The sequence below is a fragment of the Alexandromys fortis genome, unplaced genomic scaffold (genome assembly GCF_014885135.2).
Source record: "Alexandromys fortis isolate MF-2015 unplaced genomic scaffold, M_Fortis_MF-2015_v1.1 scaffold_94, whole genome shotgun sequence".
NCBI classification, from domain to species: Eukaryota; Metazoa; Chordata; class Mammalia; order Rodentia; family Cricetidae; genus Alexandromys; species Alexandromys fortis.
Window position 1 is genome coordinate 3,681,528 of NW_026067979.1, and position 25,508 is coordinate 3,707,035.

A 25,508-nucleotide genomic window follows, 5' to 3' on the forward strand; every position below is an offset into this window, starting at 1 on the left:
GCTCCTCACTTTGTCTGCCAGTTTGTATCTATTATGACTACACTGAAAAATTACTGTGCACTTAAAAATGAGCAGAAATTAGCTTGGCTAGAAGTGGACGGTTGAGTCACTAAGACTTTGTCTACATTGTCATGTGCCGCAATCACTTTAAGGAATGATTAGCATTCAGCTGCTCTGAATGTTGTCTATTTGACTGTGAAATACACCTTTAGTTTCCATATGTCACATCAGAATCAATCAGGGATTTTTTTTTTAGGTTAGGACTTATCTCAGTATATAGTGATTTAAAATGTGGATTGAGGAGCAAGAATTCTATCTCAAGGTGGTCCTCAATATGTACATTGTTGTTGATACATCATCGGGACCCGCCAGGTCCTAATCCTAGCTCCCTGTTGTCATGCAACACTAGAGTCAGCTACTCAGCAGCAGACTCTTCGCTGATCCTGACAATAAGAGAAGAAGCTTCACCAAGGATTAAAACATCTATTCAGCCGCACATATCTTTAACAAATCTCCACAATAAAAATACATGTTCAGAAATATTACATAGCAAATAACAACAGTCTACAACATTTTCCATTTGAAATGTTATATTTTTTTGTGGCAAAGCAGTCAGAGGGCGAGAGAGGCAGGATTAGCCATTTTGGTCCTTGGTATCAACTCATCAGTGGCCTTGATGAAATGGTCCATAGATAAAGTGGCCTAGACAGACTGGCCAAGATGCCGTCTATCCTCAGCACCCGTGGTGTCCCATCAGAACTCTTCAAATACACATACACAGCTCCGACTTGGTAGTCAAAAGGTCAGTTATACACATCTGGGAAGTAATAGAAGCTAAGCAAATGTTTGCCTGAGGCATTCAAACAGTTATGAGAAAGAAGGACCCAGAACTATATAGAGAAGTCCTTAGAATGTCATTGGAAAGGAATGAAGAACCACCAAAGTTTTTCACTACGCTTTGTACAGTCTTAGCGAATTAAACCAATACAACAATTCGAAGTCTGTTGCTGCAATTACAACGTGGAAAATATTTCTTGACTCCGGGGGCCCCTGCTGAAGTTATATACAAGGAAGAGTGCACAGTCACTTCCAGCCTTGGTCTTCTAAATCATGCATACACATTATTAAAACAAGACTTTATTAAAATGAATATATTATCAGGTACATTTCCAGCTGTCAGCTCTATACCATCAATAACTGAACTGGGGTTTATCAGACAACGATATAGCAAGTGGCTTTTCTCTCATTTTAAGGGCGAGTGGGTGGTTTTAGCAGCCTGCTATGTACTGGGCAACTGTGTCCTCTGCTGCTGCTGTGTACCTGGCCAGGTACGTTTAGTGATCTTTCACCTTCCTCCCTTACAGGCCTTATCCATTACATTTGTACTCCAAAGATACTAGACCCAAACTCTTTTTCTTTGCGTATGTCTTCCATACCAATAAGGTAAAGATGTGAAATTATAACCTCTTCAATAATTATTTATGTACATTTTGGGGAAAATCGCTTAGTGTCTCTGCATCTCAACTTTCAGATTTGCAAAGTCAAGAAGGGCTTACGAAGCTCAGAGGCCCCTCCCTTTCTATTATTCCTGTGTCCATAGGGTCCTTGAGCGTTGCCTGAGTGTCTGGTGCCCTGCCTGAAGTTGGGAAGTATGTACTTATATTCACTCAATTCCCTGAAACCTTGGTTTTGTCTGGGCACTCACATTCATCAGCACTGTTAGCCTTGGCATCTGGATGCTGGGTAGTGAGTGGGGTCTTCTTTTACAGATCCTTGCGGTAGCCCATGGTCAGGTGTCTGGTGTGCAGGCCAGAGACAGATGGCCATAGCATTGCTGGACACACAGTACTACTAAACACACTGCATTTTATAATGGTTTAAGTTACTTAGCACAAGAACAGAGTCTGGGAACTCAGACCAATGGTGGAGGATTTGTCTACTACGTGCAAGGTGCTGGATTTGATCCCCAGCTTCATATACTCATACACAAACCCCCAATTTCTGGGTGTGGGAGGGAGTCATGAAAACCATCTTTTGACTCTGTCTTCCCAGAATCCACACGACACAAAGAACGAAGATGAGACCACAGGTCTAGTAATGAGCAGGCTGCCAAGGGTTTGTGGATTTCCCTTTCTCCTCTGTAACTTAGTCATTTTCAGACATCCTTGGGGGCTTTGTGGTGGCCTTGATTGCCATATCTGATGCTGTACTCTGTTCTAAGTAGCCAAAAAAAAAAAAAGAGACTGTTTCTATTAGAAGGATATACTAACCAGACCCAACCAAGTGAGGCCGACAAAGGAGGATGGGGTGTGATTATATGTGTGTGTGTGTGTGTGTGTGTGTGCACAGACAGGAAACCCAACGGTCCCTCTGCTCTGGCCACTGCACTTGAGCCTACAAGCCTGGGGACAGTGGGAGCACTGAAAAATGCTGACTGCCTTCCTGATAAGGGAGCCTTCCTATCATGACAGCGGCTACATAGGTTTACAGCATGAAACCGTTTTGAAAAACAGAAAGATTTTGTAGGATCATCAGATGGCTACATTTCCAAACTGTTGGAGCAGCAGGTCAAGGGTACAACTGACAGTAAAAATGGCCAGGAAGGCCTTTACCATACAGGAAAAAGGGCAATAAATACTTTGCCAACGTTTTGTACCTAATGTTTTTTATTTTTATTTTTTTTTAAATAGAAGGGATCTACATTGTAAAGGAATCTTTAGCACTGTAAATTTGAGGTTATATTGGAAATTTTTTCAGATGATTTATTATTGTTGTTGTTATATTATAAACAGAATGTGGGGGCCATCTCAAGAAATCCTTCCTAGAGGCAGGGATGAACTGGCCTCCAAACCCTTCTGGTTCTGAAGAGAAGCCCATTTTCCTATTATTTTGTACTCCTGTTCAATGTATAGTGGAAGCAACAGTAGACAGGAAGGGTTTCTTAGTCTAAACTTAGGGAACAAGGCTGTGGTAAGATTTAAAAATCCTCCCCAAATTAAAAACAAACAAAACCCACAATGTTCTGATGAGATCGAATTTAAATAGGCTATCTTGAAATAATGAACTGGCTTTGGGGATTTTCTGGTCTTTTGGTACTTCATCTTGTACAGTGCAAAGAATCGGAATTTATATTTAGTAAGGTCTAATGGGCGCATTGAGATTAAAGCGCTGGAGTCAGAACCGGGCCTGGATAATCTCAGCATTAATATCCCTGAGCTCCAACCAAATGAACTAAGAGCCCAGGAATAGCCAAGTCTTTCAACACTGATGACAATGAATGCAATTCTGCCTGTAATCGTTCTCTCCATGACCCAAACCTATCATGGCTGGAGAGTAGCTGCATGGTGTCCCATGCTTTTTAAAGAGAAAGGACACAGCCATGGTGTGGTTTAAAGTGACAAGACACAGTCATGGTGTGGTTAAAGTCACAGAACACAGTCATGGTGTGGTTTTCATGCCCATAAAATTATCATTGGATTTAAAAGTATTATTAAAATGGCTTATAATTTTAATTTCCTTATTATTCGGTGTATAGTTAACACTTCTTATTTTTGAAATATTTACCCTTATTTCATCTGTCTGAATGATTGGCATTCACAGAGTGTAAGATGTGCCACCGTTGGTATTGTGTTTGGATCTGAATGGTTTTCTTTCACTAGATTGTATCTGGGTCAGATTTAGCTTCTCCCAAAGAACAACCCAGCTTCGGGACCAGGTAGCATAAGGACTGTGTGTCTCCTTATTGCCCTTCTTTGTAGGCACGGCTGTTTCTTCCCAGAGAGGGACAGTGCGCTGATGTCTGAACTGTAGCAACAATTTTTCAAAAGGGTTTACAACACTGTTAGCATTCTAGATGAGATTTCTGGAAAAGAAGGAGCTGCCCCACTGGAGCAGGTAACAAATGGGCTCCACAGGCACTTGGAAAGAGGAGAGAAACTCTTATTAAAATTTAACATCAACTTGGCCAGACTTGGGGTTGAACTGGAAGAACAAAGTGCTGCTCAGTGTAAAAGCCTGGGATGGGAGAGATGCGATTTCCACAGATACAGCTGAGACACTGAGAACAATGGCCAACTGATCTCAAATTCCAAAGGTTATTTAGGACCAAGTCTTGCCACTGCATAATGGCTTTTCTTTTGGAGACGCTCAATGTATAGGCACACAGACTTAACAGAGAATAGTATCTACAGCTGTCTCAAAGAAAGCAAGCAGGTCTAGATGGCTGTTGGTGGGGATGGCACAGAAAGGATCTGACATGACTAATGCTGACATTAGCCACACAGAAAAGAAGCTCTAGCTTCTTTTCTCACACTGCTTTATAGAGTGCATAACTTGCAAATATGCTTCTTCTCTTTCCTTCACATTCCCCAGGTTTTTAAGTTAGCTCAATGCCTCTATATTTTGAGAGAGTGCCCAGATCAATGCTTGAGCCAAGATAGTGGAAGGCCCAGGCTAGAAAGCCCTTGTAGGACCTGCCACATCTGCACTCATGCCCGCAGATGCCGTGCCACACGCAGCATGGGCATGCGACAGAAAGAGAGGCACTGTAGCATATGCCTCTCTACCCACATAGACCACCCTGCCGCAGAATAACTGTGGACAAGAGAGGACTTGGTAAGAGGCATTTCTTAAAGAATTCATCACGGAGGAAGTCATCTTAATTTGTTCAGTTTGTCATGAACCAGCTAAGTCACCCAGAGACTTGCACACATCAGGTACAGATGCAAACATATACAAGCAAAGATAGTCGAGAGCTATTCCTAACAAATTATTAAATTCAATGGTAGTAGAGCAACAGGAACAGGGTGTGTGTGTGTGTGTGTGTGTGTGTATGCGTGTGTGTGTGTGTGTGTGTGAGAGAGAGAGAGAGAGAGAGAGAGAGAGAGAGAGAGAGAGAGAGAAACCTGCAAACCAGATTTTTGTTTTTGTTTTTGAAGTCTCCAATCCCCCTGGCAAAGGAGATTCCGCTGAAACTGGCCAGCATTCTCTGATTACGAGGACTATATCCAAGTAGGGTTGAGGAGACGGCAGCCATGGATGGGACGACAGCAGCTCATCCACATGGGAGTCAGTTTATTATTAAAATACAAATGTGGAACTATTTCAAGTCATTCGCTGTGCAGCATACTTCCCAACACAACCTCACCTTTACCAATCAAGTCTAACACATGTGGCTTCAATGCACCCATCCTAAGTCTTCTAAGACCGATCAAAGAGCAGTGCAGACGAGGGAGAGGAGACGTCCTTCCGTGTGAGCGGCAGACGAGCTTTGCCGGATTGTCTTTGGGGCTCTATTCTGGAGACTATTCAATTTGGTTTTTTTTTGGGGGGGGGGCACTTTTAAAACAGCCATTTGGCACTTTCTGGTTGGAGTTCTTAGGCACAGTGTGACAGAGTGAGCTTGGTGAGCCCCTCGCCATGCATTCGGAACAGCAACTGAAACTCAGCAGGCAGCTGGTGAGACTCCTGCCACTTGGTGGTAAACTTGGTTCCCTTTTTGTCATAGTAATGGTATGGAAGATCCTCCCTTGTGTTGGGGTCAAATCCGAAAGGCCAGAATCCATACAAGTGGATCTCTTCACAGACTGCAGACGCCAGAGTGTACATGAGGATGCCTGTGCTCAGCCGTTTGGGTGACAAGTGTTTGTTTTTCCAGTACCTGGCAAGGATAAGTACGTGTAGATTCAGTGGCGGGACTGAAGGTGTCAGTCAGATAAGTTAATAGGCAGGGCTGGGAGCTAGATTTGTCTAGACTGTTTAGTTTTCACGGATAGAAACACTTTCCAGCCCCATTACCTTGGTCTGTCCCCTTCTAGAAGAGAGATGAAATGTCATGAAAATTGAATAAAAATGGAACAGAAGGGACCAAAAGGATGAAGTAAGAGGTTCACTTCACCTGGGATAGGTTGGTAGGTGACCTGGGTTCTCCCCATTTTTAGTAACGACTTTGAGCTGTATTCAGTTATTCAATATTGGAGTCAAGTTCTATTACTTCTTCATTCTTGGAAACAGTACCAGGGCATGTGTGTTACCCTTGTAATTATTCTACACATGCACCTTCTCAAAGAGAAGGCCCCAGCTTGGGCTATAAATAGTACAATTGCCTTTCCTTGTGGCGACATTAATTTTCTAGACCACAAGTTCTCTTTCAATGGAAGCTCAACTAAACATATCATAAATTTGGAAGATTTTAGGAAATAACAGGAAGGGACTATCTATTTGAGCATGCACATCTAGATACCGGTTCTTCTAGAACCCACTTGCACTGATAATAAGATCTGTACCTGATGTGTGCCTGGGTTCCTTACATAGGAGGGCATGGGAGTTGAGGCAATGCTCAGAAGACTCAAAGAAAAAGCTCTACCCTTGATCTTTCCTATAAAATGGCCCTGGACAGTTGTTTCATTCTGACTGCATATTGGAATGATCTGAGAAGTTGTTAAAAACACACCAAGTGCTTGTCCCTTGCTCCCCTCACCACACCGAGTGAGTGTCAAACACAGTCAAGGTTACTACCAAGGTTACTATATTGTATTTTAAAACACCGATTTTTATAAACAGCCAGAACTGAAAGTTGCTGGATTAGGTAAAAATGCAGAATCTTCATCCAGTCTCCTTGTCAAGCCATAAGGCACAGCACAGAGATCCTTAAATATGCAAACATTTCATCACAAAAGCAGCTTATGCCATTTATGATTTATCCAGGCGGTTCTCAGTCCTACACAGGTCTACAAACACCTGAACATAAAAAATGATATTTAAAGTCAATGATCATTTTTTTCTTTTTAAGTTGTTATTTTCTTTAAAAAATTGCTTTGTATGATTTAGTCACTAGTGTCACTGGGATATACCTATTTGCACAAGGGTCGTTCTTGTTTTGTGGCAATTCCGTGACTGTGCACTAAGGAGGGGAAGGAAAAATAAAACGGTGTGAGTGATAAACAGTGTTTTCATTTGGCACTTGGTTACCAGTTAGAAATACATGGGACTTTTTGACTAGAATAATTCACTCATTCATTAAAAAGATAAGAGTTTTCCTCAAGAACTAAACTAAGCACAACATCTAGTGAATTGGATAGCTCCCATGCCCAGGAGATTACAATATTGATTTGCCATCTGGTGGGGTATGAGTTAAATGTAATAACATATACACACCTGTTGACATGTTGCATTATGTTCCCAGGCCATGCCAATTGGACCTTTAGCTGACCTCTGTGCTCAACGAAAAAGTCAACTAACGTTCTGGTCACAGTTGCAGAAGTGTGGAAGAAGAACGCAGGGATCCAGAGAATGGCCCCATCCAGCTTTTTTAAACTGAGGAAGAAGTTGTTACGATCCTGAATGGTTAAAAGGTTGTTGTAATATTTTTCCAGGATGCTGGGGTTGAAGGTTGTGAGGTTGGTTTTCCTCCCAACGTCTTTTTGGAAAGCCTCCGTTGGGGCAAAATTGCATCGAAAAACAAAATCAGATTTATCTATTTCTTGTCCACACTGACTGCCTGTCAAGATTCCACTGTTGCCCACCACAGCACAGATATTATAACGCTTATTCATAATGGGCGACACATCTGGCAGCAGGGAGCGGAAGTTATTGCTAATAGAGAAAACATATTTATGGCTGGAATAATCATAATGCATCAGTTGGCCAATCCGAACACTATTCTTGGTCAAAGAAAAATTTTTTATTACATCGACATGCTGAAGAATTTCTTGCCTAAAATAAAAAGAGATTCATTAAATGCATTCCATTCAAAAGAACCAAGTTTCTTTCTTATGCTTCTACTTAAGTCAGGCATGAATTTTAAGCACATTCAATTCAAGTATGAACATACATTCATATTTGTGGACTCCAAAGGGCGGCCTGTTTTTTATAATGTAAAGGCATGACAATATATCTGTCAAGTTCTGAATGTAATCTTTGGATACTAGTAAATTCAATGTGCAGTTTGGCCACTATTTCTAGGTATTCCGGTCTACTCAGAGAGTGTATTTGATTAAGAGGAGGCAGATGCCAAACTGTGTTAGAAAATACAGGGAGACAATTTACACAGGCCTCAACGAGCTCACATTAATGCACAAACATTGGTGACTTCAGGTTCGTAACTAGAGACTACTTGTTTGCTATTGGAGTGTAGTGCTTGGGAATATAAAATACTACAGGTGTCCAAATACAGACTAAAAAGTTAGGGGTTGGTACATTATTAAAATATGGGAATGGGGAGAGCAGTGGGTATGGCCAAATACTTATTAGAAACGAGATGATAATCTCACTAAGGCCTGCTGAATAATGAAGCATGGATCTATTTTTTTCTGCTTTATTATATGGAATTACAATATAGTAGGATACAGGTAATCAAAAAAATTAAAAAAAAAACAAGAGAAAAGCAATACTTAGAATTGACTTCAGCTGGATTTGACATGGAGCTCCCTGTATAATTGTTACCTCTTAAGTCTCAGGTACTTAAAATAGTCCAGAGACAGGTAACATGCCGCTGGGCTTCACGTTCTCTGGGGACAAGAAGACAGAGTGAAACTCCCGTGCCTTCTGTTGAAACCACAGCAGGGGACAAGAAATCTTATCAGATTCTAGGGCAAGGCAGACTAGCACAGCCGCGTCAGGTTTCCTTACTGGCACAGTTCTTAAAGCGGCTATAAAGGCAACTTCAGATGATACTGCTGAAATTAACGGAAGGTTTCCTAAGAGATGGCTTGAAAAGCAGGAAGCTTTGTGAAGGTAGCGTTCTTTTGATTGATAGCTAGGAATACTCAGCCCAGTGTAGAAAAAACATTGTAATCGAGTTAGAGATGGCGTTTGGTGTGGACTAGCGTAAGGTGTTCTACTATGAAAACTCTCTGGACTGTCTGCAAAATTAAATTTAGATGAAAATCCCAAAGGCCAGAGCTGAAAAGCCCTTCCATGGTTTACAATTCATGGCCACAAACTAGTTTATAAGTAAGCATAGGTACTTAGCTATAATCATAATCCTATGATTATAATAATTTTTCAGAAGTACCCCAACATTTGTTTCCTGAAACTGTGCGTCCCTTCTGATTCTGCTAGTAGATTATAATTTTTCAAAAAGTACAGTGACAATAAATAGCTGAGCAAAACCACAGCTCCTTGGCCGGTTTGTGAAGCGCGTCTTCACAGCGCTAATGAATACACTAGATGGCCCACATTGTATGGAGTGGCATAGCAATCCCACCACGGGGGGTTGGGGGTTGGGAGGCTGTGGTTCTAAGACCAGGACCACTGAGATTTCATTAATCCCCCCCCCAAACAAAACCAAGCTATAAAGACAAAACTTCTTCTTGTGGAAAAAGTCTACTACAACCACTAAAGCTGGGAAGGCCTTCCTGAAAACAAACAGGCAAAACTCAAACAAAATCACACTTCCACACATATATTTAGGCCGGCATCTCCACTAGAGATGCCATAAGACTGCGTTATATTTTCTGTGTTTCAATAAGATTGTATAATTACAGTTTTTTTTTAAAAAAAGTAGGGGATCCTCTGTTTACAATGAACTTTTTTTTTTTAAATAGACAACTTTGGTGCATCCAGACTTTAAATCATGGTGCTCAGTCAAGACCAAATTCGGAAGGATGCTGACCATCCTGAGCCTTCCTGAGGGCACTGCAAACATTTGGGAGGATGGCTGCTCACCACCTCCTCTTGCATTTAGGAGAGGACAAAGCCCGTATAGGTGCAGGTGGGTGAAGTGAGGTGTATCTTGTTTTTGTTTACTTTTTGGTGGTTTTGGCTTTGTTTTCATGCTGTTTGTCTTATTGAGTTTCAAAATGAAAAGCAACAACAAAATTAAAACCAACCTCTCTCCCTATCCTACCTTTGACGTAAAAACGCTGTCCGATTAAATGTCCATTTAGAAGGTTTCTCTTGGAGTTCATGGGTGAGAGAATTCGTAATGGGCACAAATGACGGGTCTAGAAACTTCAGCGCAAACTGTGACCTAAAGAGGAGCATGAGTTCAGAGAGACGCTGGCCTCAGTAAGGGGAACCCAGGGAGCAGTGACAACTCCAGCCACAACCGGAGGGGGCAGCTGGCACAGGGGCAGGCCCACCGCACAGTCCCTCTCCTTTGGCACATTCTCTGCTTCTACACACACCCGGAAGAAAGGAAGAAAAAGGGAAACTCTTCCTCATTGTCCAGCCCTCCGTGTGTAAGAGAGACCATAGAAAAGATGGCGGTCACGCAGACATCCAGGGTCGGAGCCCGGTACAGGGCTGCTGTCCGCGGCGCGGCGGGGACTTTGAGTCAGCACCGCGGACAGCAGCCTTCGCCGGTCCGACCCGGCTACCCAGGCCAGTCCCTGTGAATTGATTTTTGGAGAAAGGGCAGAAGAAATTCGAGACACGGGCAAAGTGGGTGGGGGTGGGGGTTCCAGCCTTAACCTTTTCCTTCCCGAGCCCAAGTCTGATTGCACCCTCAGCCCTTAGCTGGAGACCCCAAGAGGCTGCCTGCAGCCAGGCTTTTCTGTCCAGGCCTGGCTTCTTCAGGTTCCACATCCCCAGCCCAGCTTAGCTCCCTGGGTACAGCTTGTGGTTACCACCCGCCCATCAGGAAGCGGTGTGGGGAGAGCTCCTTGCAGGCACAGGTAGGGGTGGGGCTCCAGATGAGCTGTGCCCGAGCTGCGCCCCGCGGTGACTTCGACCGGGCAAGGGTGGGCGGCCCTCAGCAGAAGGCTTGCTTCCCGCAGGGGCCGAAGAATTGCAGAAATCCAGGAAAGGAGGAGGCGGGTGGCAGCGGGGGAAGGGTCGAGGAAAAAGCCCTAGGGGCTTCAAGAGAATAAACCTGCGCATCATTAGATGAGAAAGGGGAGGAGGGGAGGGGTGTGAGAGCAGTTGGCGCCTGCGCCATTAAATCGCCCCAGCCAGGCCTTCGGAGCCCGCCGCTAGCGCACAGTCAGGGCACCCACCTCCTGCTTTGCCTATCTCAGGGTTCAACAACCCCTCCCGCCGTCCAAAAATCCTCTCTCTCTCTCTCTCTCTCTCTCTCTCTCTCTCTCTCTCTCTCTCACAAACACTTCAGTTTTAAAATGGGGGGGAGGGGACGCAGAGGAAGAATAGGAGAAATTCAATCACATCGATTAGGACAAAGGCTTTTAGGGGGCTTTGGGTTAAAAAATAAAGTAGAGAAGGAAGGGAGAAGCAGAAAAAAGAGTGAAAAGACCACGCAGTTACCGAGAAGCCCAAACACCCTTCTCTGACTGTCCCCCAAACACACCACCGACCCGAGATACCCCAGGGCGCTCAAACAGAGGCCCACACTCACCGGAATCCCGCGTGGAACATGTACATTCGGGGCGCCCCTGGGCTGGTATACTTGGGAGTGGTGAAGATGTTCTCCTTTTTCAGGGACACGTAGCTGATAAGCGATAAAATCAGCAGGGCCACGCTGAGCATGACCAGCCCTAGCACACTGGCGACTCGGGCCATTTTGCAGTTTCTCATCCCGGGCTAGGCTGGGTTCAGGGAAACCGGGGAAATCGGTCCATTGAGCGGCCAGCAGCCTGCTGGCGTGTGAGTGTGTGTGTGTGTGCGTGCGTGTGTGCTCGCGGGCGCGTGTGAGTGTGTGTGGCGGGGGAGGGGGGGACCCAGGCAGTTGAGTCGCGGAGGGCAGGGGGTGGGGAACCACCTGGAGCCCCGGGAGAAGTGGGAGCCGCCCCCCCACCCCACCCCGGGGTCCGGGGCGAGCCTGGCCCGGAACTGAGCAGGAAGATGGAGGGTCTACGAGGCGGCGGGGCGATGGAGCACGCAGAGCAGTGCGTCTCCAGCTGCCGACTTCAGGCTCCCCCGCGCGTTTCCAGCGAGGTTGCCATCTCCGCTGCCGCCTGCAAGATAAATGTGATTGGAATAGTGTTACAGTTCGATCTAAGCACAGGATTTAATTAATGAACTCTAATCTCCTAAATAACCAGGGGGAGGGGTGCGGGGGAGGGAGGGCAGAAGGGGAAAGGGGGAGGTGGAGAAAGGAGGCTGAGAGGCTGGAACCCGTGCCAATGGCCTCCAGGACCCCTCCCCCCTCCTCGCTAAGTCGAGTAGGTGGCTGTCAGGAGACCGATACCAAACTTAGTTTAATGAACCATTCATGACTTTATAAAATACATCACGAAATAGGACGATAAATAACCTGATGCACGACTGTGGAGGGTAAACACCAGCTGGGCACCTCTCGGAGATGCAATGAGGATTTTTTTTTTTTTTTAAGGAAGGCAAACGCTTAAAGGCTTTCTCGGCTCCATCAGGCAGCACCCCGAGTCCCACAGGCAGCACCTGCTGCAGCATCCCTGCAAGGAAGATCCAAATAGTAGCTGAGCAGCCTGCTTTGAGGGACATTAAAAACACTCTAGGATGTCTCATTGTGCCCCTTACTATACTCCTGTCCATAAAGGATGGGCACTGCCTAACAACCTTATACGGTGATGCCTAAGTGTGGAAGGCTTGACTCTGTGTCCCTTCTGCTCCTGTCAGTGTTTGATCTGTGTACCCCAGCATCAAGCTGGGAACAGTTAGGCTGCAAAGACTCTCTATTGCTCACTCTCGGGACTTAACCTAGGCAAGCCGTCTGGCTGGGATAGGTCGCCTAAGGTGCCCAGAAGTCAGGGCCATTATTAATGTACAAAATGGCTTTTGCAGAATCTCAAGACCCAGGTAAGAGAGGCTTGACTGGAGGGTGGTAGGAAAAATTCATTTTGTTCTGCTTGACCGTATGGTTTCTTCACATAATGTCTATCTTAATAGCCACGAGAAATACAAACTGCTCACTTTCAGTCACACTCAGAGGATGCTCTCTCACTTCTTCGTCTTTGCTCTTTGCAGTTAGATTATGGTCTCTTCCACTTTGACTTTACCTGTGGCTTGGTCAGCCCTGTATTGGTCTATTGAAAGACAGTCAAGGTGGAGAAGTGGGCCTTTGAGAGCTGTGATGGTTTGAAAGAAAATGGCCCCCAAAAGTAGTGGCACTATTAGGAGGTGTGGCCTTGTTGGAGTAGGTGTGGTCTCGTTGGAGGAAGTGTGCCACTGTGGAGGCGGGCTTTGAGACCTCATATATGCTCAAGCCATGCCCAGTGTCTCAGACTACTTCCTCTTGTGTGAGAAGCTGGATGTAAGAACCCTTAGCTCCTTCTCCAGCACTATGTCTGCCTGCATGCTGCCTTGCTTCTTGCCATGATAATAATGGACTAGACCTCTGAAATGTAAGCAAGCCCCAATTAAATGTCTTTTCTTTATTAGAGTGGCCATGGCTGTGGTGTCTCTTAACAGCAATAGAAATCCTAACTAAGACCAGAACCTTTTCTTTTTTTAAAAAAAATATATTTATTTATGTATACAGTATTCTGTCTGTGTGTATGACTGCAGGCCAGAAGAGGGCACCAGACCCCGTTACAGATGGCTGTGAGCCACCATGTGGTTGCTGGGAATTGAACTCAGGACCTTTGGAAGAACAGGCAATGCTCTTAACCTCTGAGCCATCTCTCCAGCTCCTGACCAGAACCTTTTCTATAAAGCAAGTAGACATTTCTCAGCAGAGGCAAAGGTAGAGGCAGAGACAGATGGGTCTCTGTGAGTTTGAAGGCAGCCAGATCTTCATATTGAACTCCAGGCCACCCAGAGGGGAGAGGAAGGCACCCCAGATAAAGCAATATGAAGAAGACAGGAAAGATTATGGTAGGCTTTGGGAACAGCAAGAAACTTGAGACAGTTACCTCCAAAGAAGAGCCTAGAAAATGAGTTGAGGTCAGATTGTGAAGGGCTTAGGGAGCATACTAAATTGACAAGTATCCTTTGTAGAACAGAACTGTTCAGAACTGAATAGAGCTTGCATGCAGAAATTACTGTGACTTTCGCTGAGTGGGTGGAGATGCAGTGGGCACAGGACTGTGGGACAGTGTATATCACTGTTCGTCCAGATACCCGTGGATATGCTCAATGGCTCTCTAGCCTCTCAACACAGCCAAAGCCTCGGTGTGTTTTTTATTTGCCAGTGAACAAGTGCATATTTTCATTATGAACTGTTCCTGAACAAGCCTGGAGGAGTTGACCTCCTGGATGCCTAGTAGTGACTGTTACTCAGATGCCACAGAGAGTACAGTGCAAGAGACTCAGAAAGTCTACTGAGAAACTGCTCTCTGTAACATGTGACTAGAACTCTTTCTTCTTGTTACTGACTCACACCTTGGTTTCTAGGAAGTCTAGCAGTGGATGCAGAGAAAGGTTCTTGGGATTCTCTGAGTTTTCAGCTCTTATTTTCCCCTAGAGAAGATACGCAATGAAAATGGTGGGGTTATTGAGTGAGGTAACCCAGACCCAGAGAGACAATTATCACATGTACTCACTCATAAGTCGTTTTTCAACATGAAGCAAAGAAAACCATCCAGCAAATCACAATTCCAGAGAACCTAGACAACAATGAGGACACTAAGAGAGTCTTACATGGGTCTAATTTATGTGGGAAGTAGAAAAAGACAAGATCTTCTGAGTAAACTGGGAGCATGGGGACCATGGGAGAGGGTTGAACGGGAGGGGAGAGGGAGAGAGGGGAGCAGAGAAAAATGTAGAGCTCAGTAAAATTAACTTAAAAAAAGTCATAAACCAAGAGGAAGAAGATGATGATGATGATAAAGATATGCACTGCATGAATCCTTCGGCAGGAAAAATCACTGAGGTCAGAGAATGTGTTACACAAGTTCTGAGATGAACAGAGCTTGGAAGGATGAATGGGATTCTCAGAGATGGGATGGTAAGAGAGGGCAGAGTCATCATGAACAGCTGTGCTGAGCTAAAGTACATACCTAGGAAAGCAAAGGCTTGGTGGGGGTCAAGGAGCAGATGAGTCTCTTTGGAATGAACAAGATTTGCAGGACACTTATGCATCAACCTCTTTTTGTTCATTGTGTCCAGTTTCTATGACGGAGATGCAACTGTCTTTATCTCATGGGTGAAAACAATTCATCTTGAAAGAGGTTAAGAGCTGGGTGTGGTGGTATACTCCTGCAATCTCTGCACTTGAGAGGCTCCAGCAGGAGGATCATGGGTTTGAGGCCATACTGAGCTGTAAGCTAAGACCCTATGTCGACAGAAACCTAGAGCAGAGGTTTAAGATTTGCTCTAGGTAAAACCGCTTTGGCTGTGAAGCCCACTCTTCATAACTAAGTCTTAGAACAGATGGAGGGTTAGATGTTTGAGCAGTCCAGGGAAGCTGGAACCAGGGACCAGTTTTTCCTATTACTACCCATGATGACAAAGGTGATGGGTCTGGTGGTTTGTCTAACATTTCTGACTCTCTGTGTGTTGGGTATGGGACGAGGCGTTTCCACTACTGACCTTGTTCAATCTCTGTTTATCCTTTTGAGAACACACAGAAGGTACTTGATTTACCCTGGTTCAACTTACCAGTTTCAACTTTACCATGGCATGGAATTGACATGGATACACTAGGAAGGTATATGAAGTTCTGATTTGTTCCCGAGGCTGGCCTTGCTTTGTCATAAGTGAGAGCCACAGCTCCTAGTCAGACGCTGTGATAGCTGAACAGCTGAGACATTCAATAAATCACAGGAGAGAGTCAACACTCTCTTCTAAAACAAGCTTCATATTGGTTGATGTTACAGAAGCAAACACTAATGAAGGCACTCTGAGTGCATCTGAGGTAGGCTAGATTAGGCCATGAAGCTTAGTCAGTTAGGTGTATGAACACTTTAAATACATGTAGCGCCATGATAATGTCATTGCATAATGAGTTTATGGGAATGTTTCTGCAATGATTTTCACCATTTTAAGAAGGAAGCCCCAAAGCTCAGAGAGTAAAGAAACTTGCCTGTTAGTGTGCTCCAGCGGGATTCGTTTCTGGTGTGTTGCACTGGGATCCCAGAGCCCAGAGGACGAGAGTAAACTACCTTAGTTACGGCATCTCCAGGCTCTTGAGGGAAGATAGCTATGGAAGATGAAGGAAGTCAAGCAAAGACCAAAATTCTCTCCCTCTGCGGCTTGCTCTGGGACTGGGAGAAGGTGAAGCGGAGCTGGAACTTGGGCTCTCTTCTTGTGGTGTTGGCTGGAAGCAGTACCTCCTATCCATTCCCCGCATTCTTGACTAACACAGCACCTCAGACCTAGAGCTCAGTGCAGAAAGCAAGTGAGAGCCTTCTGCCTGACTCCATGCCTGAATGCCAGGCCAGGGAGAATGCTGGCTTCCTGGACTGAGCACGGAGGTTGACCACGGCTCCTCTGGAATGCATCAGCCATCTGAATTGCCTAAGAGGCCCTAGGTAATGAAGCTAAGCAATTATACTAAATTAGGTTAACATTAATACATGCACATATATACAACAAAGGAAGGCTAGACAATGGACAGGAAAGGTGCCCCCCATTCTCAGGGTCTCAGTGACCTCCCTAGCGATGGTCAGGCACTTGTTCTTGAGATGTGTTCTATACACACCACCTGAGGCACGGGAGACATATCCACTTGGCACAGGTAAATGCTGAGATCCATTGAAAATGATTCTTGTTTTGAGACTTTGTTTTGGTCCGTACCTCTACAAAGACCTTTTACATAGCTTTTAACATTTCAGATGTTCTCAGAGATTGCTTTTTCTGGGAGCCAAAGAATCACTCATTTTGTGCCTCTAGACAAATGCTTCCCTTAAAGCTCAGAAGAGTCTCTGTAAAAAGAATATAAGAACTTCACAGTCTTCTTTCTTCGTTGAATAAATAAAATATATTTGGAATGCTCTCTTAAGACTGAAAAGTTTTTTGTTTTCTCTTTTCTAGTCCCTGGGAAACGGTTTGGAAGGGGCTATTATATTCAATTCTGTTAATCTCCCAGGCCCTTGCACAGTTTCGACTTTTCAAATATTTGCAGTGATTACTTTTTTTGGAAGCTAAGTTATTATGTTTAGAGAAGCTACTTGAAAATAATAATCTTGCAGTTAAGTCTTAAGCTATTCAGTTGTTTATTATGTCTCTTCATCACAGTGACTACGGGCATAGAAAATCTCCCACCGTTAAAGTGGCTGAAGCATTACCCAGAGACTGGGAGAGGGCGGGGTTTAAAAAGAAATCTAATTTTACCTTTCATCTTGAGTTTTTGGATAGTTTTTTTTTCTCTTTGTGCTTCTGAAACTGTAATTGTCAACAGCATGTCTTTGAGAACAGGAGAAAGAAACAACCGCTTTGTTTGCCTGTTATTATAACAGAATAAAAGTGGCAAAAATTTCCATGTAATTTTGAAAAGTGCACTGCTACTTGCTGGTTTATTGATGAGTGCTGCTTCCTCTGAGAAGAGAGTCGGAATCGTTGGCAATGACCTGCTAAGCATCCCCTTCCTTGTGCTTGGGTTGCCATGATGTGTACATGCCTATTGCTGAGATCTCCTGTCTTCTGCTCACAGGGGACAGAGACCACTGCACTTCCTTAAAACGAGCTATTCAGTCTCAGTAATAGCAAGAAAAATGAACTATGCCATCTTCTATTTGGTGGACCTGCCATTACATTCCTAGTGGTGCTAAAAAAAGATGCTATTTTTAAAAAATTGCTTTTCATGGATGGGGAAAGAGATCTGTGGAGGTTAGATAGCTTGTTCAAGGTCCAGCAACTATTCAACTATTTATTTATTTACTTACTTTTGAGATAGAATTTCATGTGGTTCAAGCTGGGCTCCAACTCTCTATATAGCTAACGACCTTGAACTCCTGAGTTTCTTGGCTCTATCTCCTTAGTACTTAAATGATTACAAAACTATTCATTTTGTACTCAGCTTGGTTGCCTACCATGTGAGAAGCCTGAACTGCATACCATGAAATGAGAAAGGTGTTTCTTCAATGTGGATGTTTTTCATCCAAGAAGCCAAGGATGGAGTACCCAGAGAGACCCTGGTCACTTTCTTCTGTACAACAACCCTAGAATCCGTGAACAAGACAAGTGACTCATGTGTGGATGAGAATGCCCATGAAAATCCGAGAAGCAACCATTATAACTTTGTTTCAAAAATTCTATTGCTTTATTATCTTATGCATAAAGGACACAAGTCTTGTGGAGGTGATATAGGATTAGGATGAAGGAGTGGCTGGCCTTGGGGCCCAGTATTTCTGTCTGAGAAGGGCAGAGGAGGTGTGGGCTGATCAAGGATGCATTAACGCCTTCTCCCAGATAGTAACCAGAGTAGAGCAGACACAGCCAACCGGGGAAAGTAACTGATCTTCCCTTGGGTACTTGCACTGGTTACCCGACACCTGCCTTAACTCCTAGTTGAGAATTGATCCATCTTTCCATTTTTTTCCTCTCTGAACTCAAATTGTTAGTAACAAAGAAATTCAAGCATTAGGTATGTTGTATCGGTGACAAAGAACTATATTTTCTAATATTTTTGTATCTAAGGAGAACATGAAACCAAAAGAAAGATGTAATTCAACTCTGAACATCTAGAGTCATGTATGATTAAAGAGAGCCCTGTGGGACTTCAGCAAGCACCACAGCAGGTGTTACTGTTCTCTCAGGACAGGTAACCGAGAGGGCTTCTGCTCTGGTTATTGTAGATTTAGCATGGTGTTTGGTGTGTAGGCAGGCATATCTGGGACTCAGAGAGACCTCGAAGCAGTCATTGAATTCTGATGGTGCTTTTGACTCAGGTCTGGGGTACTCTTTTATCTTCTGCCTGGGGAATTAGATTTCTCTGACCTGCAGCATTGCCTGCGCTCACTGATATTCCTCAGATCTCTGCCTTCCCATTTCTCTATATGTCGATGCCACAACATTAACAGCTGAGTGAGAACCACGTGACATTAATCTTACGTTTTTGTAAGAAACTTTTACAGCAGCAACATCTTTACTCTTTTCAGCTTCACGTTAGAGAGCCGGTCTGGTTAGCAATTGTACGCAGGATTTGTAAGACTCTGGAAATTGCATCTATTATAGATTGGGTACAAGGCTAGCTGTGAAAAAGCCGGAGTTGCAAACAGCATTAGACCTTCAGACAGCAGCTGTGAGCACTTATCAAAGGATACTGTCTTTGCGAGCTCAGTGTGGAAGGGGATGCTGGTTCCTCACAGGTCTTTACAGTTGCTAATCACTATCTTTAGGGCCATCTTTGGGGAAAAGAAGCTGACAGCCATATAAATCTTACATTTTTATAGCTCTTCAACCTTTTTTTTTCAAAGTGCTCTCACATCTATTATCCCATCTTGACCTCCCAAGGAAACCGTGAGTTGGGCACAGCCAGCATTTTCATCCAGATTTCACAGATAAGACACAAAAAGGTTAAATCACACAGTAAGACAGGAGTCAGACTAAACAGCCATGCCCAATGTTAAGACTGCTAGTGTCTCTGGCTGAAAAACTCTGCTCTGTTTGCTCTCTGTTCTCTACCAGCCTTCCAGAATTACTGGCTTTTAGCAAATGTCTCAAAATTTCCTTCAATTAATTTTAAAATTGATTAATAAAACAGTCATGCATTTATTTTGTATGCCATGGTGTTTTGGAATTTGTACACATTGCGGAATAGCTAACTGGTCTACCAAACAGTTGCTTCACTCTTTCTCTTTTGAATATCCTGGGTTTAAGAGGATGGCACAAACAAAAGATGGCACAACTCTTTTTCTTCCTCATCCTCCTCTTAATTTGAGACAGAGTCTCTCTGTGTGGCTATGGGTGACCCGGAACTCACAGATTCAATGGCCTCTGTCTCCTGGGAGCTGTGACTAAAGGCACATGCCATCATGCCTGATGCCTCTTTCATTCTAATTGTCCCTTCTAACCAGAACCCTAGTGACCAGGCTAAAATCAGTTAACGACCTTGTAGCACATATATTTGTTTATTCTTATTTCCCTTATCCATCTTCTCTGCTGTCTCATCTGTTTGGGTTTCTTAGCAATAGTTTAATAGTTTAATATCTGGGAACCTTAGCCTGTCTTTTTGGAAAAGAAAACTTTTTTTTCTTAAGATAAAGAATAGAACACAGATTTAGTTGTCAAGTTGCATCTGGAGTCAACTTTCCTGAGGACCAGTGAGCGAACACAGTGATGACTAAGAGGAAAAAGATACCTGACCTTCTCATGCCTGCCTCTTCAACTTGGCAAGAGAGCTCGTGGCAACTCTGAGGTAACGGAGCAGATGGAGTGGGTGAATGACTGCTATGCCCTCATCTCTGTGCATGTTGAAGTGCTCTTTCTGATCCATACTTCATTACTGCTTTCTCTAAGCAACTTCCCTCTTGCCCCTGATAGCTACTGCCCAGAGAGGACATCAGCTGTGCATCTTCCCAAAACGTACGACTTAGGGCTAAGTACTCTTTGCATTTTGAGTTTTGCAATGGGATCGTTACACGGAAATTTGGTTGTCTAGAGCCTTCGCAGTAGTTAATACCTTAGAACAGACTATCAATCCCGTCTGGTGCCTGTGACAGGCATTGTTGGTAGAACTCCCCAGCATGCATCTTCTTCCCCAGCAACTCTTAACATATTGGCACTGTTGTCATACTCCCAAATAAGCATCTCCCCCTCTTAACACATTGGTTCCATTATGAGAACTCCATATTCTTTAAAAATACTTTATTATGTCTTTGAGAATTTTGTACAGTGTGTTTTGGTCATTTCTACCCTCTCAACTTTTTCCCAGATGCACTTCTTTCTCTACCCACGTATCTTTGCATCCCTCTAAAAAATTAAATCCATCAAGACAGATTTGTGCAACCTAAATATCCTAGATATGTGGCCTTCCGTTGGAGCATCATTGACTCACTAGGGGCTCTACTCTCAGAGAAAGATGACTTTCCCTCTCTCAGACGAGTAGTTCCTCAAGTTGGGGTGGGAATTCATGCACAACTCTCCTCCTCATGCTGAGATTTGGTCTGGCTTGGGCTTTCACAGGTCTTCTGCACGATGTCAGAACAACTGAGTTCCTATGAGCAGCTGCCCTGCTGTGTCCTGTATGCGGCATAATAACCAGGCTAGCTTAATACGAAACAGCAAATTTTAATGAAGGGATAGCTTACAACACCAGGGATCCAGCGATGGGCAGGAAATACAAAAAAGGACCGGAGGGACTCATGCCCGCCAGATTTATACGTAAGCATTAGCCCGAGGTGAACACGCCCCCCATTGGGCTGGGCTTCCCCTACAGTGTCCAGAAGATAGTCTTTCCTTGTAGCCATCTATTCCGCCTGGCCTTAAAACTCTTTCCACCCTGTTTTTTCGAGATGCTTCTTGAGCCTTAGAAGAAGAGGACTCAGTGTATATGCTCCATTCAGGGCTGGGCATTTCACAGTCTTTTACTTTTGCATCTTGGGCAGTTGTAGGTCACTGTGTCAATCACCATATACTACAAATAGAAACTTATCTAATGAAGGTTGAGAGATATATTAATCTATGGCTATAATAACAAATCATTAGGAGTTGGTTTAATAATACTATGTCAGTTTAGAAGAATAATAACCGTAGGTTCTCCCCTATGGTCTACGACTTGACTAGCCATAGGTTCTTTGTCGTACTAACAGTGCTATGTATGGCTTCCATCCATCTTGGTGAGCAGGTCTCAAAACAAACCACAATGTGTTTGGTAACTCCTACCACACTCATACCACAATTGTGCCGGTGGGCACATCTTGCCAAGCCAGTCATTACTGTAACTCTCAGGGTTCACAGCTGAGTAGGAATTGTGATTACATTTCTCCTCTAGTGGCTTGTGTAACACCTTCAGATCTATGAAAGCTAGCCAGTGGGGATGGAGCTTCCAGGCGAGCAGTTGCCTGATATCTCCATGTTCTGGGATGCAAGTGTGTGGTGTCTTCAGCAGTGGGCCTTACTTTTGGGTTCGGAAGGGTATCCAAGAGCACTGTCAGTAGCCTATAATATGTGGGGGTTTGTATGACCTTATTGGCTAATGATTACAAAGGAAGTACCCCATCCCTGGCACTGACCCTTTTATTTGATAGCCTGTGGTATCTGGCAGGGGCACCGTCTCACATTATTGTGCTACGATCCCACTGTTTTCACCACTGTGGTTCTGCAGTATAACTTGGAAAACACCTGTGACGGTGATACTTCCAGGAGGATTTTTGTTTGTTGCTAATGGTTATTTTGGCCATGTTGGTTTATTGGTGTTTCCATAAAAAATTTAGGATTACTTTTCAATTTCTGTGAAGAATTGCATTGGAATTTTGATAAAGATTGCACTGGATCTGTAGACTGCTTTCGGTAGCACCCTAGTTAGCTTTTCCGTTGTGGTTGTAAACCACCATGACCAAAATGAGCACGGGGAGGGAAGAGTCCACCTCCTGGGATATTTTTCGGAGAACCTTTTAGAACAGTGATAGCTGAGGGCAGTGACTCAATTCTTTTGAGCCCTGCTTCTCTGCCACTGTCCCCACCTTCTCAAACTCAGTGTACTAAAGGCCTCCAGAGAGAGGCGGGCAATGAGGCTTCACACCTAGGAAGCCAGAGCTGTAGGTAAGGGACTGATAAAAAAATAAGTTCTCTGATCATGAACCATCATTCAGTGAGATCTTTGTGATCAGAACTGTGTCAGGTGACTGCAGGAGTCACTGCCTGGAATTCTGGATCTTTCCCAAACTGCCCAATGCACCAAGCATGAATAAGATGCCTCAAGTGCCAGCTTCATCTTCACAGCTGACAATTCATCATAAGGAGTTCCCTGCACAGAATTCCTGGAATCTACCCACAAGTGGCTGCTTGTTATTCTTCTTTGTAGCGTACGCACTTCCACACTAAATTGCTTGGAAGTGGGATCTCAACTCTCATACCAGGTCTGATGAAACCCCACATAGACTTGTCATTAGCAATAAAAATCTACCTATCTAGAAAGCCCCCCAGCCTTTCAACAGGACACAGTGTTCTCCTGTCAGGCCTGCTGCCAGTAGAGGCTGCTTGCCAGGGATGGTTCCTCTCAGGGCATGTGCAAAATGTTCTTGGCAGGTAAAGTCTCTGATGGTTGTGAACTAAAGGAGTTGTTTCCTGTGGTTCATTTCAAGAGGCATCAAAGGGAGAAAAGCTAGTGCTTCCAGCTTGCGATGGTAGAATAGTCACAACTCTTGGAGATGAAGGGAATTTGGAAAGTGAAAGAAATTCGAATAGGTAATTGCTAAGCCCTCATTGTATCAGGCACTCGTCTAAGTGCTTTCTAGATGTCATTAGACCAAATTCTTATCACATTATAAAGAAGGTGGAGATATTATTCTGAGATTCTTCTTGTGTTCTTTTGGTTGAGCCACACCTTATTTTTGCTTACCCTTTTCTTCCTTTCTTGATGATTGTACCCGATTCCTGATCTTACCCCCAGCTGAAGACTCCATAGACAAAACAGAAGCAGTTGCCCATGCTCTACCACATGATAAATGTGTCAGCATGACACCAACTGCTGTCTCTTCTGCACACGGGTATCATCAGCTCTGTATTTGTGCAGTAAGTCACCTACCCTTGCTCTCTGAAGTCCTGCTTGGGCAGTTTGTCTATCCTAGGGTATTAGCTTGGTGCTCTTGGATAGTTCTCCCCCAACACTCTTTAATCTCTCCCATCTTAAGAAAAAGTCGTTTTTGCTCTGCATGCTTCCTAAATTGTCGGTCTGTTTTTCTGTTCCCTTTGTAGCAGAACGCCTCCAGAGAGTTTTGTACTCTTGGGCTATGGTGATGGTTTAGTGGGCAAGGGCACTTGTTCTGCAAGAGTGAGGACCTAAGTTTGAATTCCCAGTGCCACATAAAAAGTCATGCATGGTTACATGTGCTATAATTCTAGCATTAAAGAGTGAAGGTAGTCTATCTATCCCTCCATCTCTTTGTGATGTAATATATCTTTCTTTGTTCTTGAAGGTTAGAGTTGGGCCTTAAGGCTCCTTCATTGTCAGTCTTGCCCCCCCCCATGATTGTCAGGGAGCACTTTATAGTTGGCACTGCTTCTGGACTCCTCTGGCACTGGTCCTCCTGCCCCCACTTGTGAGAAAGCAGCCATTGGTGACCATGGCCCAGGTTCCTTGATTCCTCCAAGGGTTACAAGAAGGTAATATTTCTTTGTTTCTTATCTGGAATGTTCCTTTTGTGTGATACAATCTTGCACCAACCATTAAGTTATTTGGAGAGATAGTTAATTCAGGAAGACAGGTTTTCCAGAATGATGTTTTGAGAATTCCCATAATATGGCCATTAAAAACAAACAAAGAAAAACCTTTAGTCCACCCACTGCACTGCTTCCTACAGATGGCAAGGCACACTCTGTGCCTAATTCCTGGTAGGAACTTCAAAAGCCAGTCCATCTACTGTCTGCCCATCCACCACCCCACCCACTAGGACACTCTGGACTATATAGTGCCCTGCCCCTTCCCTTCACCGCCCTAGGAAGGGACCCCCCAGATTGACTCCAGCACACCTACCTCTTACATGAGGATGGTATGACATCCTGAGCCCCACCTCCAAATGTTACCTCCCACTCTCACTGTAACACCAGCCCTTGCCACTCAAGGACCATCTATAGAGTCTGGCAAGCCCTCCCCCCTCAGACTTTTGAAGATCAATAATGAGAATCTTCTAGCTACAGAAGTTTTGCTGCTGGACTCAGAATTTGTACCAATCCCTAACTGGAATGGGACTTCTTCTGAGACTCCATTTGCATATAAACATAGAGCTGCCCCAAGACTGAATCCCCAGTGATATTAAGTTGGGTCACAGTTAAATAAGTTGGGGTAACAATAAACAAAGATACTAATATCCTAACACCCTCTCAACAAAGGTGAGTCCTGTTATCTTTACCAGGAAATGAATTTTGGGTTCCCAGGTCACACTGCAAAAACACAACATGAATAACCAAGACAATACATTGCAGAGATTGGTACCTCTGTAATAATGTTTCCTTAAGAGAAGCAACATAGTCAATGTGAAGGATAATGATTTCAAAATAGCAATTATAAATATACTCAAAAAGGGCTAGAGAGAAGGCTCAGCATTTAAGAGCACTGGTTGCTTTTTCAGAGGTCTTGAGTTCAATTCCCACAACCATCTATAATGAGATCTGGCACCCTCTTCTGGCCTGCAGGCATACATGTAGGCAGAATATTGTATATATACCAAAGAAACCGAATTCAAGAACACATTAGAAAAATTATCCATTATGATCAAGTAGGCTTCATCCCAGAGATGCAGGGCTGGTTCAACATACGCAAATCTATTAATGTAATCCACCATATAAATAAACTGAAAGAAAAAAACCATATGATCATTTTATTAGATGCGGAAAAAGCATTCGGCAAAATTCAACACCCCTTTATGATAAAGGTATTGGAGAGACTAGGGATACAAGGGTCATACCTAAATATAATAAAAGCTATTTACAGCAAGCTGACAGCTAACATTAAATTAAATGGAGAAAAACTCCAAGCCATCCCACTAAAATCAGGAACAAGATAAGGATGTCCACTCTCTCCATACCTCTTCAATATAGTGCTTGAAGTTCTAGCAATAGCAATAAGACAACATAAGGGGATCAAGGGGATT

At 43.9% G+C, this 25,508-nt stretch overlaps 1 protein-coding gene and 1 long non-coding RNA gene across 3 annotated transcripts in view; one reads left to right on the top strand and one right to left on the bottom strand.

Moving 5' to 3' along the window:
• LOC126511089 (uncharacterized) overlaps window positions 1-25,508 on the top strand; it is a 104,072-nt gene that overhangs the window by 50,045 nt on the left and 28,519 nt on the right. For both annotated transcript variants that reach the window (XR_007594603.1, XR_007594602.1), the window contains exons 5-6: window positions 7,184-7,352; window positions 9,546-9,712. This is a non-coding gene — a long non-coding RNA (uncharacterized lncRNA). The remainder of the gene's footprint in view (window positions 1-7,183; window positions 7,353-9,545; window positions 9,713-25,508) is intronic.
• On the bottom strand, window positions 5,329-11,562 carry St8sia3 (ST8 alpha-N-acetyl-neuraminide alpha-2,8-sialyltransferase 3). Its single transcript, XM_050157977.1, has 4 exons — window positions 11,294-11,562; window positions 9,848-9,970; window positions 7,156-7,713; window positions 5,329-5,659 (listed from the first exon to the last, which is right to left on the bottom strand). Exons 1-4 carry the CDS (start codon window positions 11,470-11,472, stop codon window positions 5,377-5,379), a joined length of 1,143 nt encoding a protein of 380 aa, XP_050013934.1. The 5' UTR covers window positions 11,473-11,562; the 3' UTR covers window positions 5,329-5,376.

What these genes read in the sequence shown, in the direction of transcription:
- St8sia3 (XM_050157977.1), bottom strand. Translation starts at nt 11,472, where the DNA reads ATGAGAAACTGCAAAATGGCCCGAGTCGCCAGTGTGCTAGGGCTGGTC. An exon ending in ATGTTCCACGCGGGATTCCG is followed by an intron (nt 9,971 to 11,293) that starts GTGAGTGTGGGC and finishes GCTCCTCTTTAG; the next exon opens with GTCACAGTTTGCGCTGAAGT. An exon ending in ATAATGCAACATGTCAACAG is followed by an intron (nt 5,660 to 7,155) that starts GTGTGTATATGT and finishes TATCCTTGCCAG; the next exon opens with GTACTGGAAAAACAAACACT.